Raw genomic sequence first — 14792 nt, 5'->3', positions numbered from 1 at the left:
TGAGAGCCAAGAACTAGCCAGTGGAATAATTGAGAACCTGGCTTTCCAATTGACTGTGGGAACACCGGGGTTGGGGAAGGGGACGGAAAGATGGAGGGAGGAGGCGGACGGCCAATGGCTGAAGTGTGACGGTGGGGCATTTAGAGACAGGAAGTCTTGTGATGAGATCTCTAAGAATGCATCCAACTAGAGTTGGAAAGGCAAGTACAGCGTACACCTGTAGTTAACTTGGCACTGGCCTGGGATCTTGCTGTACTCAGTGCCTCACTTCATTGGGTGGTGCGATTTTCCCATTGTGCTATTGCAGGAACCTCCTCCTCTTTTCAAACTTGGTTGTCTTGTAAGAAATGGGGCAGCCAGTTTCTATTTTATTTGTTAAAGAGTTGGTTGAGCGATTAAATATTAGCCAATTCACGGAGAATTTGTTCAATTTTGAGATAACACCGTGGGATCTTTTTATAGGCACTTGAAAAGGTAGGCGGGGCCCTAGCTTAATGTCTTGCCTGGAAGGCTGATAACTCCACCAGTGCAGCACTTCCTCAGTATTAAAATACAGTGTCAGCCTCTATTATGGGCCCATGTTTCTGGAGTGGGGTTTGAACTCATGGCTATCTGACTCTGAGGCCAGAGTGTACCCACTGAGCCACTGCTGACACCCGTGCAGTAACTCTTAACCAATGCAAGTCCTACTAGAACTGGCTGCATTACAAAACTGGAGTTGCCATCAAACTTGGTGTGTGCTAAGGTGATAGCAGCAGTTCCACAACTGACCTTCAGTTCAATCCCCTGGGCAGAGATTCCTGCTTGTGGTTTGCGTCTCTTTGCCTCTACACGTTGAGCATGGATTGGATTGTCTGTCTGCCTCCCACAGTTGAATAGTACTCGACATTTGCTGTCTTGGTTCACTTTGAAGAACAGACACTAATTGCGGGGGGCGGGGCCAAGGGGTGGAAGCTGTGCTTTTGGGGATTGTATCCACACTTTTGAGCCGGAGTGTGGGGGGGTGGTTGGAGAAGGGAATAACGTTAGGGGAGATTTTATAATGCAACAAAATTCATTTTTTTTTTTACTTTTGACGAGTCAAATTACAAATAATTTTACTTTTCTTTGTCCTCAGGCGAAACGCAAACTGGACCTCGAAGGAAGCGGACATCAGTATTTACAGGAATTTCGAACTCCGAAAGGCAAAGGCAAAATGCCGGCCAGGATTCCTAGCCCGAAAAGTAAGAGTTTGGCCATTGTACTGGGCCACGGTGAAAACTGATGATTTTCCAATCGCTACAGAGCGGCCACTGTTTCTCCCCCCGGCCAAGTCCCACTCGGTCAATTTGCATCATTCTGGTGGTGTGACGAGGTATCATTTGTTGCAAAGTTCCAGTGGGAGAAAGTACCACCCAGTGCTGCCATTGTGATGCTTCTTGATTTCAAAATGGTGGTCAGAGGTCGGCCCTGTGGAAGACAAGTCACCGCTGTTTTGGAATGAACGTGAGAAATGGCAGAGGGCCCTCCTCGACAAGTCCACATCACTGAACATGGTGGGTGGGTTTTGCGTTCAGGAGAACGTGAGGCTGGTGTGGCACTGAGCTCCCTCAAGTTGATTGATTTCCGAGGTTGGAAGGGTGGAGTGTGGAATGGTGGAGGACTGGGGTGCGGCAGGCAGTAGAGGTTTGGGCCCTGCTCATTCTCCCTGCCCCTACCTCTGCTTGGGAAGGGAAGGGCAGAAGAAATCACCCAAAGTTCCTGTTGTTGATCGCAAGACATCCCTCCCACTGCAAAGCACTGGGCTGAGGGTATTTCTTTTATTCATTCATGGGATGTGGGCGTTGCTGGCTGGGCCAGCATTTATTGCCCATCCCTAATTGCCCTCGAGAAGGTGGTGGTGAGCTGCCTTCTTGAACCGCTGCAGTCCATGTGGTGTAGGTACACCCACAGTGCTGTTAGGGAGGGAGTTCCAGGATTTTGACCCAGCGACAGTGAAGGATTGGTGATATATTTCCACGTCAGGATAGTGAGTGGCTTGGAGGGGAACTTCCAGGTGGTGGTGTTCCCATGTGTCTGCTGCCCTTGTCCTTCTAGGTAGTAGTCGTCAATTTGGAAGGTGCTGCCTAGGGACCCTAGGTGAGTTCCTACAGTGCCTCTTGTAGATGGTACAAACTACTGCCCACTGTGTGTCGGTGGTGGAGGGAATGAATGTTTGTGGATGGGGTGCCAATCAAACGGGCTGCTTTGTCCTGGATGGTGTCAAGCTTCATGAGTGTTGTTGGAGCTGCACTCATCCAGGTACTTATGTGGTGAAGGAAGGCAGAAGAATTGAGCTGAGAGGTGAGGAATTCTTTTCCCCTGCCCTAGCTTCCCATCTCAGAGTTGCTGGTGCTAATGGTAACCTGCAGTGTGTCATCTACTGAAGATGAACAGCCTCAAAATGGGCCCAGGGCCCCTTTCTTGGTCTCCAGCTCTTGAGTGGCCATCAGCTATTAGCTGAGAAAGTGCCAGTTGCCTAGAATGATACTGGGGTTGAGGAACATCTCCAGACTCTCCATTATTCTCCTTGGAGCAGAGAAGGTTAAGACAAGATATGTCGGTGTTCAAAATCATGAGGGGGTTTTTGGTCAATTAAATAGAGAGAAACTGTTTCCAATAGTCAGAAAATTGGTAATCAGAGGACACGGATTTGAGGCAATTGGCCAAGGAACCAGAGCAGAGATGAATAGAATTTTTTTGGCACAGCAACTTCTGATCTGGAAGGAGCTGCCTGATAGGATAGTGGAAGCAGATTCAATAGTAACTTCCAAAAGGGAATTGGGTATGTAAAATTTGCTGAACCATGGGGAAAGCACAGGGGAGTGGGGCTATTGGCTAAATCCTTCAAATAACTAGCACAGGCATGATGGACTGAATGGCCTCCCTCCGTGCTATATCATTCTACGTATTGATAATCTTTGCTGCCCGACCCAGGTGGTGGAATTTCTTTTGACATTTTCTCTGGCTACACAATTGATTTTTGACCTCTGACCTGTGTTGTTTTTGGCCGCCACTCGCAGCTCCCAAGTCCCCCGGGGAGAAGACGCGATACGACACCTCGCTTGGGCTTCTGACCAAGAAGTTCGTCCACCTCCTCAGCGAGTCCCCTGATGGTGTCCTGGACCTGAACCGAGCTGCCGAGGTCCTCGAAGTCCAGAAGAGGCGGATTTACGACATCACCAACGTTTTGGAAGGAATCCAGCTTATCCGGAAGAAATCCAAGAATAACATTCAGTGGATGTAAGTAATCGCACTGGGATACCTGATATCCTGGGATTTTCCAAATGGTCGACGGACTTCAGCTGGCAATTTAGTTTCCACACCTTGGGTGGGCCGTAGGTTCAGCTCCCTCGGAGTAGGCCGCCAATTCTGGATGGCCATGTCTGTGGAAGCTTCTGACTTCCAACTGCCCTGCACCCACACTCCGACCATTTGGTCACTTGACGTAGCCGACCTCACCTCCCTCGACCAATTAGAAAATGAGCAGGCTGATTGTTTGGTTTGACTGACAATCAACTCTTCCCCAGTCTCCAACGTACATCATAACCAATAATTAAAATTGTACAGAGAGAATGAAAAAGACTGCACTTTTAATGCTGCTGCGATTTTTCTCCTGTATGTTGCTTGCAGCAGTGTCCTGGAGATTAATCTTTAATTCCTAGAGATTCCAAAGCAATCCTGGAGGGTTGGCAACCCTACTTTGTGGAGCTGGGGGAGTAATCCTTTCTGAATAAATTTGAGATGGTATCGGTAGGGTGAGGGAGGTCTTGTGGCGCAGTGGTAGCTTCCCTATCTCTGGGTTCAAGTCCCACTTCGGGACTTGATGGCCATGGAAGATGCATTCATCACCTGGCCAGACAGGTTGGTTGTCAGCCTGTAAATCCTTCCAGCACGCCTGATGGCGGCAGGTGGTAGGAGTGGGAGTTTCCTGGTCAGCCCTACCGCAGAGGGCAACGGCAAACCGCTGCGTTACTTTGCCAAGCATAATCATGGGCCAATCCAATGGAAGTCCATGGTCGCCAATGCCCTCTTAGGGCATGGCAGCTGAAGGAGGAGGCAAATCGATGGGGTAGATACTCCTCCTGAGTGTGGAGATGAAGGATTAGATAGACCCAGGCACTACTAACCAGTGAAGAGTGGCTGTTTCCCAGGGATTGTCCACCTCTGGGGATTGTGAGAGGGGGAAAAATAGAGAGGGGCTGGAGAAAATGGGGAAGGAATGTTTGATGGAAAGGTGAAGATGAAGAATGAGAGGGAGCTGTGTTTGTGCCACCCCTCTGCTGTGCTTAACAAAAAAAAAATCGCTCCTGTCTACACAGGGATCCAGCCCCAGGATCATGTTGCCACGAATTGCTTTGACTCCCCTTGATGCCCCCTTCACATCACATCGCCACCTTTTACGAGCAGTTGTCTTTCCACTTTTTTGCCTGTCTCCCTGTCTGTCTAACTCTTTCCAGCTCAACAGTCCCACCAAGATCTGTGTTCCTCAAATTCTGGCCTTCTGCACATCCCAGATTTTCGTTGCTCCACTATTGGCAGCCCTGTCTTCAGCTGTCCAGGCACTAGAACTCCCTCCTCAAACCTCCCTACCTCTCTCTCCTCCTTTAAGACACTCCTTAAAACTTATCTCTTTGACAAAGTTTTTGGTTACCTGTCTTAATATATGGCTGGGTGCCAAATGTTTCATTTATGTTCCTGTGAAGCACCTTGGGCACTCTTACTGCATTAATGATGCTACATAACAAGTTGCAATTACCACTAGGTCAATCTTTGTGCTCATGAGTAAGAGGCTGTTTCATCTCCCTCCTGGACTTACAATTGGCTGAGAGCGTCCCTTCCTGTTAAATAGTGGGGCATGTCCCCTTTTTATAATCATTGTAGGGGGTCAGAGATGTAAGGAGAGCCACACTGATGGTCGGAGGAGACACCATTGAGAATTGTGTGGTATGCACTGATCTGTCTTGGGGCCATGACCCCATTGCCTTTGACCCTGCCTGTTTTAGTTGGGGGGGAAGGTTAACATTGCCAACATGTCCATCTGATTGGCACCCTGCCTGCCCGTAGCCAATAGGAAACCGAGCAGACTCCTCTTTGCCTGATTGACATTGAGAATCATCCTATCAAACAGTTATTTCCCCTGTCTTCAATGTTTTCATAACCAATAAACAAAACTGCTCAAAGAAAATTATTTAAAAAAAAAAAATTTTCTTAATGCCTGCACAATTTTTCTCCTGAGTCTTTCTCACAGCAGTGTCCTGGAGGGTAATCCTTAACTGCTGGAACTTCCAGAGAACTGTAGAGGGTTGTCAACCCTAGTTGGGACTGTTCTTGTGGATGTTAAATCGTGACTGCATTCAATGATTGAGATATTCCCTCCTGTGGCTCAATTTATTTTGAAACACGACTTGGTGTTTAGGATCTGGGTCACCCAAAAGCCAAGTTTTGGGGCTCTTTGGGGTGTGCAAACCCCAGACTTGCAGACTGCGGAGAGAGTGAGGGCTCTGCTTGCTGACTGACCTGCTTCTCTCCCACAGGGGCCGCAGTCTGTTTGAAGACACGACAGTCATGGCGAAGCAGCAGTGCCTCAGGCAGGATTTGACTGACCTCGTGTGGAAGGAGAGGTCCCTCGACGACCTCATCCAAAACTGCAGCACGCAGCTGAAAATGCTGACGGACGATGAGGAAAATCAGCGATATCCTTTGACGTGTTAACAATTTCACTCTGTTTCTCACTGACAGTGTGTGTGTCTCTATCATTCTCACTGGTGGGGATGTGACGTGCACCTGTGTGGTGTGTTTGTGTGTGCGTGTGTGTCTTCTCTCCTTTGTCATCCTGGGTCAATATTTTTCCATCATCTAGCATCCCCAAAAAACAGATTACCTGGTCATTATCACGTTGCTGTTTGTTGGAGCCTGCTGTGTGTAAATTGGCTGCCACATTTCTTATATTACAACGGTCACTACACTTCTTAAAAAGTACCTCAGTGGCTGTAAAGCGCTTTGGGATGTCCTGAGGTTGCGAAAGGTGCTGTATGAATGGAAGACCTCTCTCTTGTGAATCTTTCCGGGAGGATACCTTGCAGCTGCTTTAAGGAATGGGGAGTGTTGAGCAGTAACTAGTGAGTGCTTTGATCCTGGAGATCAGGGCTGTGGTGCAATGCCAGTGAACAGGTTTGTGAAGGGCATCACCAGTCCCCTGTGTGCCCATGTTGCCTGCTACATCCTCCTGACCATTGGTGGGGGAGGAGGTGTGGTGACCGTTTTGCTGGACAGGGGTGGGGATTGTGACCATCAGTGCGTCATGGCATTGGTCTGTTTTTCCTCCTTGACCTCCGTTCACGCTAGCTTATGTTACATACCAAGATATCCGCTCGATTGAAAGCTTCCAGGACCAGACGGTGATCGCCGTGAAAGCGCCACCAGAGACGAGGCTAGAGGTGCCTGATGTCTGTGAGGTAAGGCATGGTCTCCTGCCAGGTCGTTCCATTAGCTGTGGTTGTGGGTAACGCACTCACCCTGACTCAGAAGGTTGTTGGTTCAAGTCCGACTCTAGGGGCTTGTGCGCAGAAATCTGGGCTGATGTGAGAGGCTGCTGACTTTCAGAATCAGATGCTAATCCAAAGCTCTATCTGCCCTCTTGAGTCTATGTAAGATTCCAGTGTGCTATTTGAAGAAATGATGGAGTTTTCTTTCAACTAACATTTTAAAAACACATTGGCCACTGTCGCGTTGCTGTTTGGGGGAGCTTGCAAGCTGTTTCCATACATTCCAATAGTGACTACACTTCAAAAGTACTTAATTGCTTGTGAGGTGCTTTGGAATGATCTGAAAGGTGCTATATAAATGCATGCCCCTTATTTAGCTCATTTCATGACCTTGTGACATCCCAAACCTCTTCACAGCCAGTGAAGCTCTTTCCAAGTGTAGTCTCTGTTGGAAATGTAGGAAACGCATTAGCCAATTTTCACACAGCAAGCTCCCCCAAACAGCAGTGTGCTGATCAATTTAACTGTCTGTATAGATGTGGGATAAACATTGGCCCTTGAGTTTAGCCAAGGTAGCCACACGAAGCACTGACTCGAGTTCTGAGGCCAAGTCAAAGTAGAGGGTCTCAGGACCAGGGTGATCCGCAGATCTCCGAGGGATTGGTCCAGGCAATGCGTCACCAACAAAGTTCTCTCTTCTTAAAAAGAGATGGTAAAGGCCCTTTTCCAGGTCCCCAATGTCCAGGCAGAATGTTAGATGAAGAGGGTAGGATCAGTTTGCCAAAGGAGATGTGGTAAGCAGAATCAATGCCTCCCCCCCACCTTGCCCACACAGAATAAATTCAAGTGATGTAATAGAGAAGGTTGAGAGATGATCTGAGGCTTTTTTGGATTTTGAGAAGATCAAGAGAAACCTTTTCCTGCTGGTCAAGGACAAGGTGGCATAACCTTAAAATCAGAGCCAGGCCATTCAGGAGGATGCTCCTGGCCCCCATCCTCTCAGACCTTCCTTTTTGTCCTTTTTTGCACTTTTTCTCCCATCCGCTTGCTCACAAACCTACATTATGTTTCTAACTTGACCCAGTTCTGATGAAAGGTCACAGACCAGAAACGTTAACTCCTTTCTCTCTCCACGGATGCTGCCGGACTTGATGAGTATTTCCAGCACTTTCTGTTTTTATTCGGGAGAGAAGTTGGGAGATGATGCTCTACCAAGCGCGGATCACCGTCCCATTTAAAAAGCAGTGGATGTTTGCTCAGTTAATCACTTTAAACCCGCGATCAATACGTCTTTGCTAGACCAGGATGTAAAATGATATGGAGTCATGACAGGTGGATGGAATTGAGATGCAGTTTAGCTGTGATCCCGTTGAATGGTGCATCAGGCCTGAGGGCTGAATGATCTCCTGTTCCAAATTCACCACGGATGGAGATTTAGCCGACTTTACAAACTGTGATCTAATGCTATAGGACCACCTAGTGGCCAGGGATGGGAGCACAATACTATGGACAGTTGCCTACTGCATACTTTTCAAGTTGTGTAATGTTACAACATTTACAACAAGCTTGAATTTTAAAATTTGTACCTTTATTCAAATCACTCAGTGGTCTCTACACCACCTCCCCATTCGACCTTCGCTGCTGCTCCCCTGCCCTTCCATCTCTGTAACCTACAGCCCTCCAAGATCTTGGCTCTTCTTCTCATGTGCATCTCCGGTTTTCACCATTGGGGGCATTGCCCAAACTCTCGTTCCCTCCCTAAATGTACCTCTCTCTCCTTCTTTAAGGTGCTCCTTAAAATCTACCTCCTGGCCAAGCTTTTGGTCATCCCTGTCCTAGTATCTCAATGCGCCTCAGGGGCAAATTTTGTCCGATCATCGTTTCTGTTTTTCTACCTAAAAAGGCGCTATATAAATAAAGTGTTATTGAGCTGCCTCACCGCAGCGCCACCTACATGTATAAACAGGTACTGCGGGGAATCTCGCACCTTGTGCTTCCAGTGTGTAACTGGATGGAATTGGAGGCCATGGCTGAACTCTGGCTGCTAAGACTAACCAGCATCCTGTCTCTTTTCCCCCCCCCCCCCGACCAAAAGCAGGAGAACCTCCAAATTTACCTGAAGAGCACCAATGGTCCAATCGAGGTGTACCTGTGTCCAGAGGAAGTAGCAGAGGAGAGCAGCCCGACAAAGCACAGCACGCCCAAGAAGGAGGACAGTGGCTTCTCCGCAGCCTTCCCGAAGACTGAGCCGGGGGCACGGCCTCAGGCCCAGAGTGAACCTGACTGTCCGAAAATTGTCTGCAAGCTTGAAGTTAAAGAGGAAGGTGAGTCCGTGTGAGGGGGCAAACCTGAGGTCATCCACTTGGGTCATTGGAAAGATTGATCGGAGCATTTCATAATTAAAGATGTTGGGAGGAGCAGAGTGATTTAGAGATCCATGTAACTAACTGGTACAACAAATAATTTATAAGATCCTAAGAAATAGGGACAGGAGTAGGCCCATTTGGCCCATCGAGCTGCTCTACCATTCAATAAGATCATGGCTGATCTGATTGTGGCCTCAACTCCGCTTTCTCGCCTGCTTCCCCCATAACCCTCAACTCCCTTGTCAGTCAAAAATCTGTTTAACTCCGCCTTCAGTGTGTTCAATGACCCAGCCTCCACTGCTCTCCAGGGAAGAGAATTCCAAAGACTAACAACACGCGAAGAAATTCCTCCTCACCTCCATCTTCAATGGGAGGCTAATCTTTAAACTGTGCCCCCAGCTCTAGCTTTCTGCATGTGAGGAAACATCCTCCCAGCACCACCCTGTCAAGCCCCCTCTGAATCTTTTACATTTCAATGGCCTGTCTCCTGGACGTACCTCCCCAAGATGAGCTACGGGACCTCTCAGAAGTCCCCATGTGCTGGCTACGCGGGAATTGCCTGGGAAGTTTGGATTTACGATGGGCAATTCCCCTGCATCCAGAACCCTCTGAGAAAGCTCCAACTCCGAGTTAGTCAGAGACTTCCAACTTACCTATCCGGATGGTTACCCAGGAAATGTTGGACAGAAAAAAAAACAGTTCTAAATCCTGGGCATCTATACATAATCACACTCGCTGACCACCACCCCAACCCCACCACAACTGCCCTGACCCTCCAACTCTCCCCCCCCGCCCTCCCGTGACCTGACCTTGTCACCCTCCCACCTGACTCCAACTTATTCTCTAACATGGTGAAAAGCTGTTTAAATGTCCCAAAGCTTTTCACTGTTAGTGAATGAAGACTTATCAAAATGCGGCAGCTGGTGCTGTAAAAAGTAGGTGTGGCTCAGCTTCCCCTAACAATCCTGCGCCACGAGGAAGGACTCCCAGATCAGCAACCTCCCCATTTCTGGAGAGGCCCAGTTTGGAAGTCTGGGCCAGAAATCCAGAGCTCCAGTGGACGGTAAAGAAACAGGAGCGGAGTGGCAAGCCAACGGCGATTGCCACGTCTTGAGTGATTCGGCCCAATAAGTTGACCTCTCAATCTTCTAAACTCCCATGAATATAGGCCCGACCTGCTCAACCTTTCCTCATGAGACAAACCCCTCATCCCAGGAATTGGCCTAGTGAACCTTTCTCTGAACTGCTTCCAAATCTAGTAAATACTTCCTTAAGTAAGGGGACCAAAACTAAAGTACTGCAGGCGCAGTCACACCGTCGCCCTGTACAGTGGTAGTAAGACTCCCCTACGTTTATAATTCATCCCCCTTGCAATAAAGGCCAACATCCCAAAGGCTCATGGTAATCCAGAAGGCGAATGGACTTTTGGCCTTAATCACGAGAGGGCTGGATTACCACCGGTGCAAGTTTATGTCACAGCTGTATACTCAAATCCCATTTTAAAAACCCTTTGTTCAGTTCTAAAGGCTCAGACTCTAAAGGCGTCGAGGGGTATGGGGAGAGAGCGGGAGCATGGCGTTGAGGATCAGCCATGACCATATTGAATGGTGGAGCAGGCTCGAAGGGCCGACTGACCTACTCCCTCCTGCTTCTGTTTTCTATGTTTCTGGACCCTGCACTTCAGGCAGGACATATTGGCATTGGAGGGGTGGGGGGAGGGGTGCAGTGCGGGATTCACCAGAATGACACTGGAGCTAAAAGGGTTAAATTGCAAACAGGTTGTATGGATCAGGCCTATCTTCCCTTGCAAATAGAAGATTGACAAGTGATTGGAATGAGGAATTGGACGATTAAAGGAATTGATTAGGTAGATGAACAGAAACTATTTTCTCTCTGAGGGGAATCTAGAACAAGGAGACTTAATCGTAAAGTTAGAGATGCCCCATCCCAGGATGATGTCAGAAAGCTTTGCTTCACACACAAAGAATAGTGGAAATCTAGAAGATTTCCTTTTAATCGTCCAATCTTCCAGATTTTCACTCTTCTCTGTGTGAAGCAAACCTTTCTGACGTCAACTTTTCCCTCAAAAAGCGGCCGAGGCTGGTGGGGTCAGTTGAAAATTTCGACACTCCAGTTTGATAGATATTTGCGAGGTAAGGGTTAGGGAACCAAGGCACAATGGGCGAAATGTCCTCCCCCCTCCCCTGTATCACGCTATGATTTCTGAAGGCGGGTGAATGGAGCTAAGGTGCAGATCAGTCATGACGTAACTGAAAGGCTGAACGGTAATGAGGGGCTGAATGGCCTTTTATCCTATCTCATTAACAACCACTGGAGCTAGAGGAATTGGGGTTCTGCCAGGCAAGCTCGCATCCGAGAATAAATTAATTTCTTTCTCTCTCCCCCCCGCCCCCCACCTCGTTATTTCAGACGACCTGAAACCAGTCTTGTCGAATTCACTGCTGGACTGTGAAGATGGAGTCCTCGGCCTACCTCATCACCTCCTCCAGCAGACGGAGGACCAACTCCCTTCCACGTCCTACGGCGACGCCCCTTTCGTCAGCTTCTCGCCGCCCTTGGACCGGGAGGACTACCTGTGGAGCCTGGAGGATGGGGAAGGAGTCAGCGACCTCTTTGATTCCTATGACCTGGACGAACTGCTCCGCAACTAGCCCCGCCCACTACCCTCCCCCCTCCCCCAACCCCCTCTCCCCCAGCCCCACAGCTGCTCGGCCCAGAGGTTTTATTTTCTTAAAAAAGTGATCGCGACAGTATCGACTGACTGTAGAGGAAGGCAGCGGCCCCGAATATTTAACCTTGACCACTTAAAGGGGCAACACCAGACTTTCTGCCAACCTTGCCGTGGCATCTTGGGAGTTGGCAGGTTGCTTGACATTCCCAACTGGCTGCTGGAATCCAAGAGGACGGGTTGTGGGGATTGGGGTCGGGGGGGTGGGGTGGGGGGGTGGTGCGGGGCGGGACAGGAACTGCCCCTGGTGGTTTGGAGTCTGTGCTGCTGCCTTATACGTGAGAGTTTGAAGCCCAGCGGTTTGAAAGAGGGAGTCTCGCCACCCGGCTGTCGCGTGCGTTTGTTATCGAGTTGACCGCAGCAGTGCCCACCCATCTGAAACCTTGTTTGTAACTGATACACGTGGGGGTGGGTCGGGGGTTGGGGGGGAGCGGGGCAGGTAGAAAGATGCATTAGGCTGCGTTTCCCTGTCCGCCGCCACCATTTTAAAAAATCTTGCACCCCTGGCAGCTGAGTTCTTTCTCTGATTATTTGACAGTTATTGTTCCTCATGTTCTCCTTTATTCCCAACTATTTAAAAATTTCCTGCAGCCCCAACCCGCTACATTAATGTCACTCTGGCTCTGTTTGAAAACCGAGCAAAAGACATCACTGGCACTGCCCCTTTGGCTTGTTGGCACCTCACCCTATTTCAGACTGATTGGCTGCACTCAGAGGAATCACTTGAAACTGCGCTTGGGATTCGTGGTTTCTGAATCGTAGGCGGTCCCTAAATTTCGGACTGACATCTGCTCAGGGCCATGGGTCTTCAGGTAACTGGGTCAGTTTTTCAACCCGCAGATCTTTGGGCACGTGGGGAGGGTTGACCCACGAGGTAGTGGGATCCAGAGTGCAGGATTTGTTTTTTTTTTCCCCTTGTTCTGTACGTTGCCCAGGAAATCAAAACGAGAGATCTTCCGCGTCATTGGTCGGCATTCTGATTGCCACGCCCATTACCAAACATGAATTCTCATTTGGGCAGAGTGTGAAATAGGCTGGAAGAAATCCCTGAGCTGGTCAGTGAGCAGGAGCTGAATAAACACCTAGCTTGATGGCCAATAACCCTGACTGTCACACTGTTAAGTCACTGTGACCTGAGGGAGATGGGGTTGTGACAGATGAGAATTGTTTTTCCTCTCGGGGCCATTGTCTGTGGAATTCACTTCCTCAGAGAGCAATGGAGGCTGGGTCATTGGATATATTCAAGACTGAGTTTGATTTTTGATCGACATGGGATTCGGGGGTTCTTGGGGGCTTTGCGGTGGGGGGAGGTCAGACAGGAAAGTGGAGATGAGGCCACAGTCAGATCAGCCACGATATTACAGAATGGTGGAGCAGGCTCGAGGGGCTGAATGGCCTATTCCTCCTCATTCTTGTGTTCGTGTTTACTACCTCACCAACTCCATCCCCAATTGGGATTATCCACATTCACTGCAGATTTAACTATTGCAGAGGAATTTTTTAAAAGAGAAAGGTCCCATACAACGTGACTTGGATTCCTAAACACAGTGCTCGTCTGATGCTGAGCTGCTGTCACTGTGGCGATGCTGGGTTCTGTCTCTTGAATCATTAAATCTCCCCCAGGGTGTATCATTAGCCTTGGCGCCTGTGGGACAAGAAAGCGGGTCGGGGTCGGGAGGTGAAAAAGTATCAGCTGCCATGCCTCTTGCAGTCAAATAGCCATTGGATATTTGCATTCCTATAAAGAATGGCCACCCAATTGAGGAACCAGTGGGTGATTGCGGAACCATGCCCAGGGGAGAGGGTGGCCCAGGCTGGGGAGGGGTGTGGATGCGGTTACTTGTGGCGAGACTCCCTCTAGTCCCTTGTGGCTGTGTGTGTGTTTGGTGGGTTGTTCCTCTGTAGTGTGTTTACTGATTAGATTTCTAATGGTGCTTTTTTTTTAAAAAAAAAAGACAACTCTTTTAAACGATGCCGGTTTTAAAACTCTGCTTACGTTTATCAAGTGTAATCTATTGAAATTGGTGTTTCTCAGGGGAGGAGGGTGCCAGTCACTTCCTGTGGGTGAAGCTGTGGATTCTCACTTGTTCTGAGAACCACTCCAGATGTATCTGAGGTGTTGGAAAGAGAGTTCACTTTTTTGTTCCTTTCTGTGATCTGTGTTTTTTTTTTTTGCTTGGCTGATCTTAAACTTCATCCCAGCAAAAAAAATAACTTTCCTCTTCCCAAGCAAACATTTTGTTGCCAGAAGATTGGAAAGTACTGTGTCACTAAAGCTGTGGTGTTCTACCTGTGCCTCGCCAGTCTCTGCCCCAGTGATCCCTTTCTGGATGTATTTGGGTCGTTTTCTTGAATTTCGTAGCTTGGGAGTTGCGGGTTTCCACTCAACCATGGCTGGTGGATGAATCCGAAATAAGACCTGTCTGGGTCTTGAGATGCGTTTCACAAACCAGACGTTGGTTTAATTTTTTTTTGGAGTTTTCTAGCGAGTCATTCCCTCTGGTGTGCCTGCTGAATCATTTGAGGGAGCTGTCCCTTTCCCTCTGGCATTCCTTGCATTTGACCTGCTCTCGTGCTTTGTCTTAGAGTGGACCTTAGTCCTGTCCCCCTGTCCCTGTGTGTGTCGCTCATGCCCACTGCCCGACCAAAGCATTGAGTCAAACATTCCAGCTTTTAAAACCAAGCAGCACCTGTTTAATTGCCAAAAAACAAGTTGGTAAAATCTGTAAATATTTTCTGAAATTGTAACAAAACAAATTGTTGATGTGTACATAGAGCAGAGTTTTTAGTTGTAGGCTTTTATATAAAATATGTATAGTTGTGTTTGGGGTGGTGTGTATTCGTGAGTGCTGTTTGAGTTAAAGGTGTGGTATAGTCTCGATTACCTGCTGAGAGTTTGCAGGAGCTCAGTAGCCATTGCTATAGGGCGATGTGGAAGAAATGGGTGACAAAGGGGACCGGCTGTTTTGGACACGTGGAGATATCCCTCATCTGTACCCTTTTTACTTACTGAATCTTCCATTCCGTCTATTCTTAACATGGTCAGAAATTGGAGACTGCAAGGAGAGTCGATCATGACAGGCTCTCCCCCGCTACCCTCCCCCCAGCAGCCAACCCCTTCTCTGGTTCCAGTGGAACCTTTGTTATAAATGCTCACTGCCATTACCTGTT

At 48.5% G+C, this 14792-nt stretch overlaps 1 protein-coding gene across 1 annotated transcript in view; it reads left to right on the top strand.

Moving 5' to 3' along the window:
• Positions 1-11564, top strand: part of e2f2 (E2F transcription factor 2) — a 43923-nt gene extending 32359 nt beyond the window's left edge. Inside the window, exons 2-7 of the mRNA XM_078566294.1 lie at positions 1118-1223; positions 3042-3261; positions 5556-5714; positions 6362-6476; positions 8602-8830; positions 11303-11564. Coding sequence (XP_078422420.1) covers positions 1118-1223; positions 3042-3261; positions 5556-5714; positions 6362-6476; positions 8602-8830; positions 11303-11544 — 1071 coding nt within the window. The 3' untranslated portion in view covers positions 11545-11564. The remainder of the gene's footprint in view (positions 1-1117; positions 1224-3041; positions 3262-5555; positions 5715-6361; positions 6477-8601; positions 8831-11302) is intronic.
• Positions 11565-14792: the final 3228 nt, after the last annotated feature.

Source organism: Cetorhinus maximus, chromosome 21 (assembly GCF_964194155.1).
Source record: "Cetorhinus maximus chromosome 21, sCetMax3.hap1.1, whole genome shotgun sequence".
Classification (NCBI taxonomy): domain Eukaryota; kingdom Metazoa; phylum Chordata; class Chondrichthyes; order Lamniformes; family Cetorhinidae; genus Cetorhinus; species Cetorhinus maximus.
Note: the sequence above shows the minus strand (reverse complement) of the source record. Positions and strands in the feature narration are given on the sequence as shown.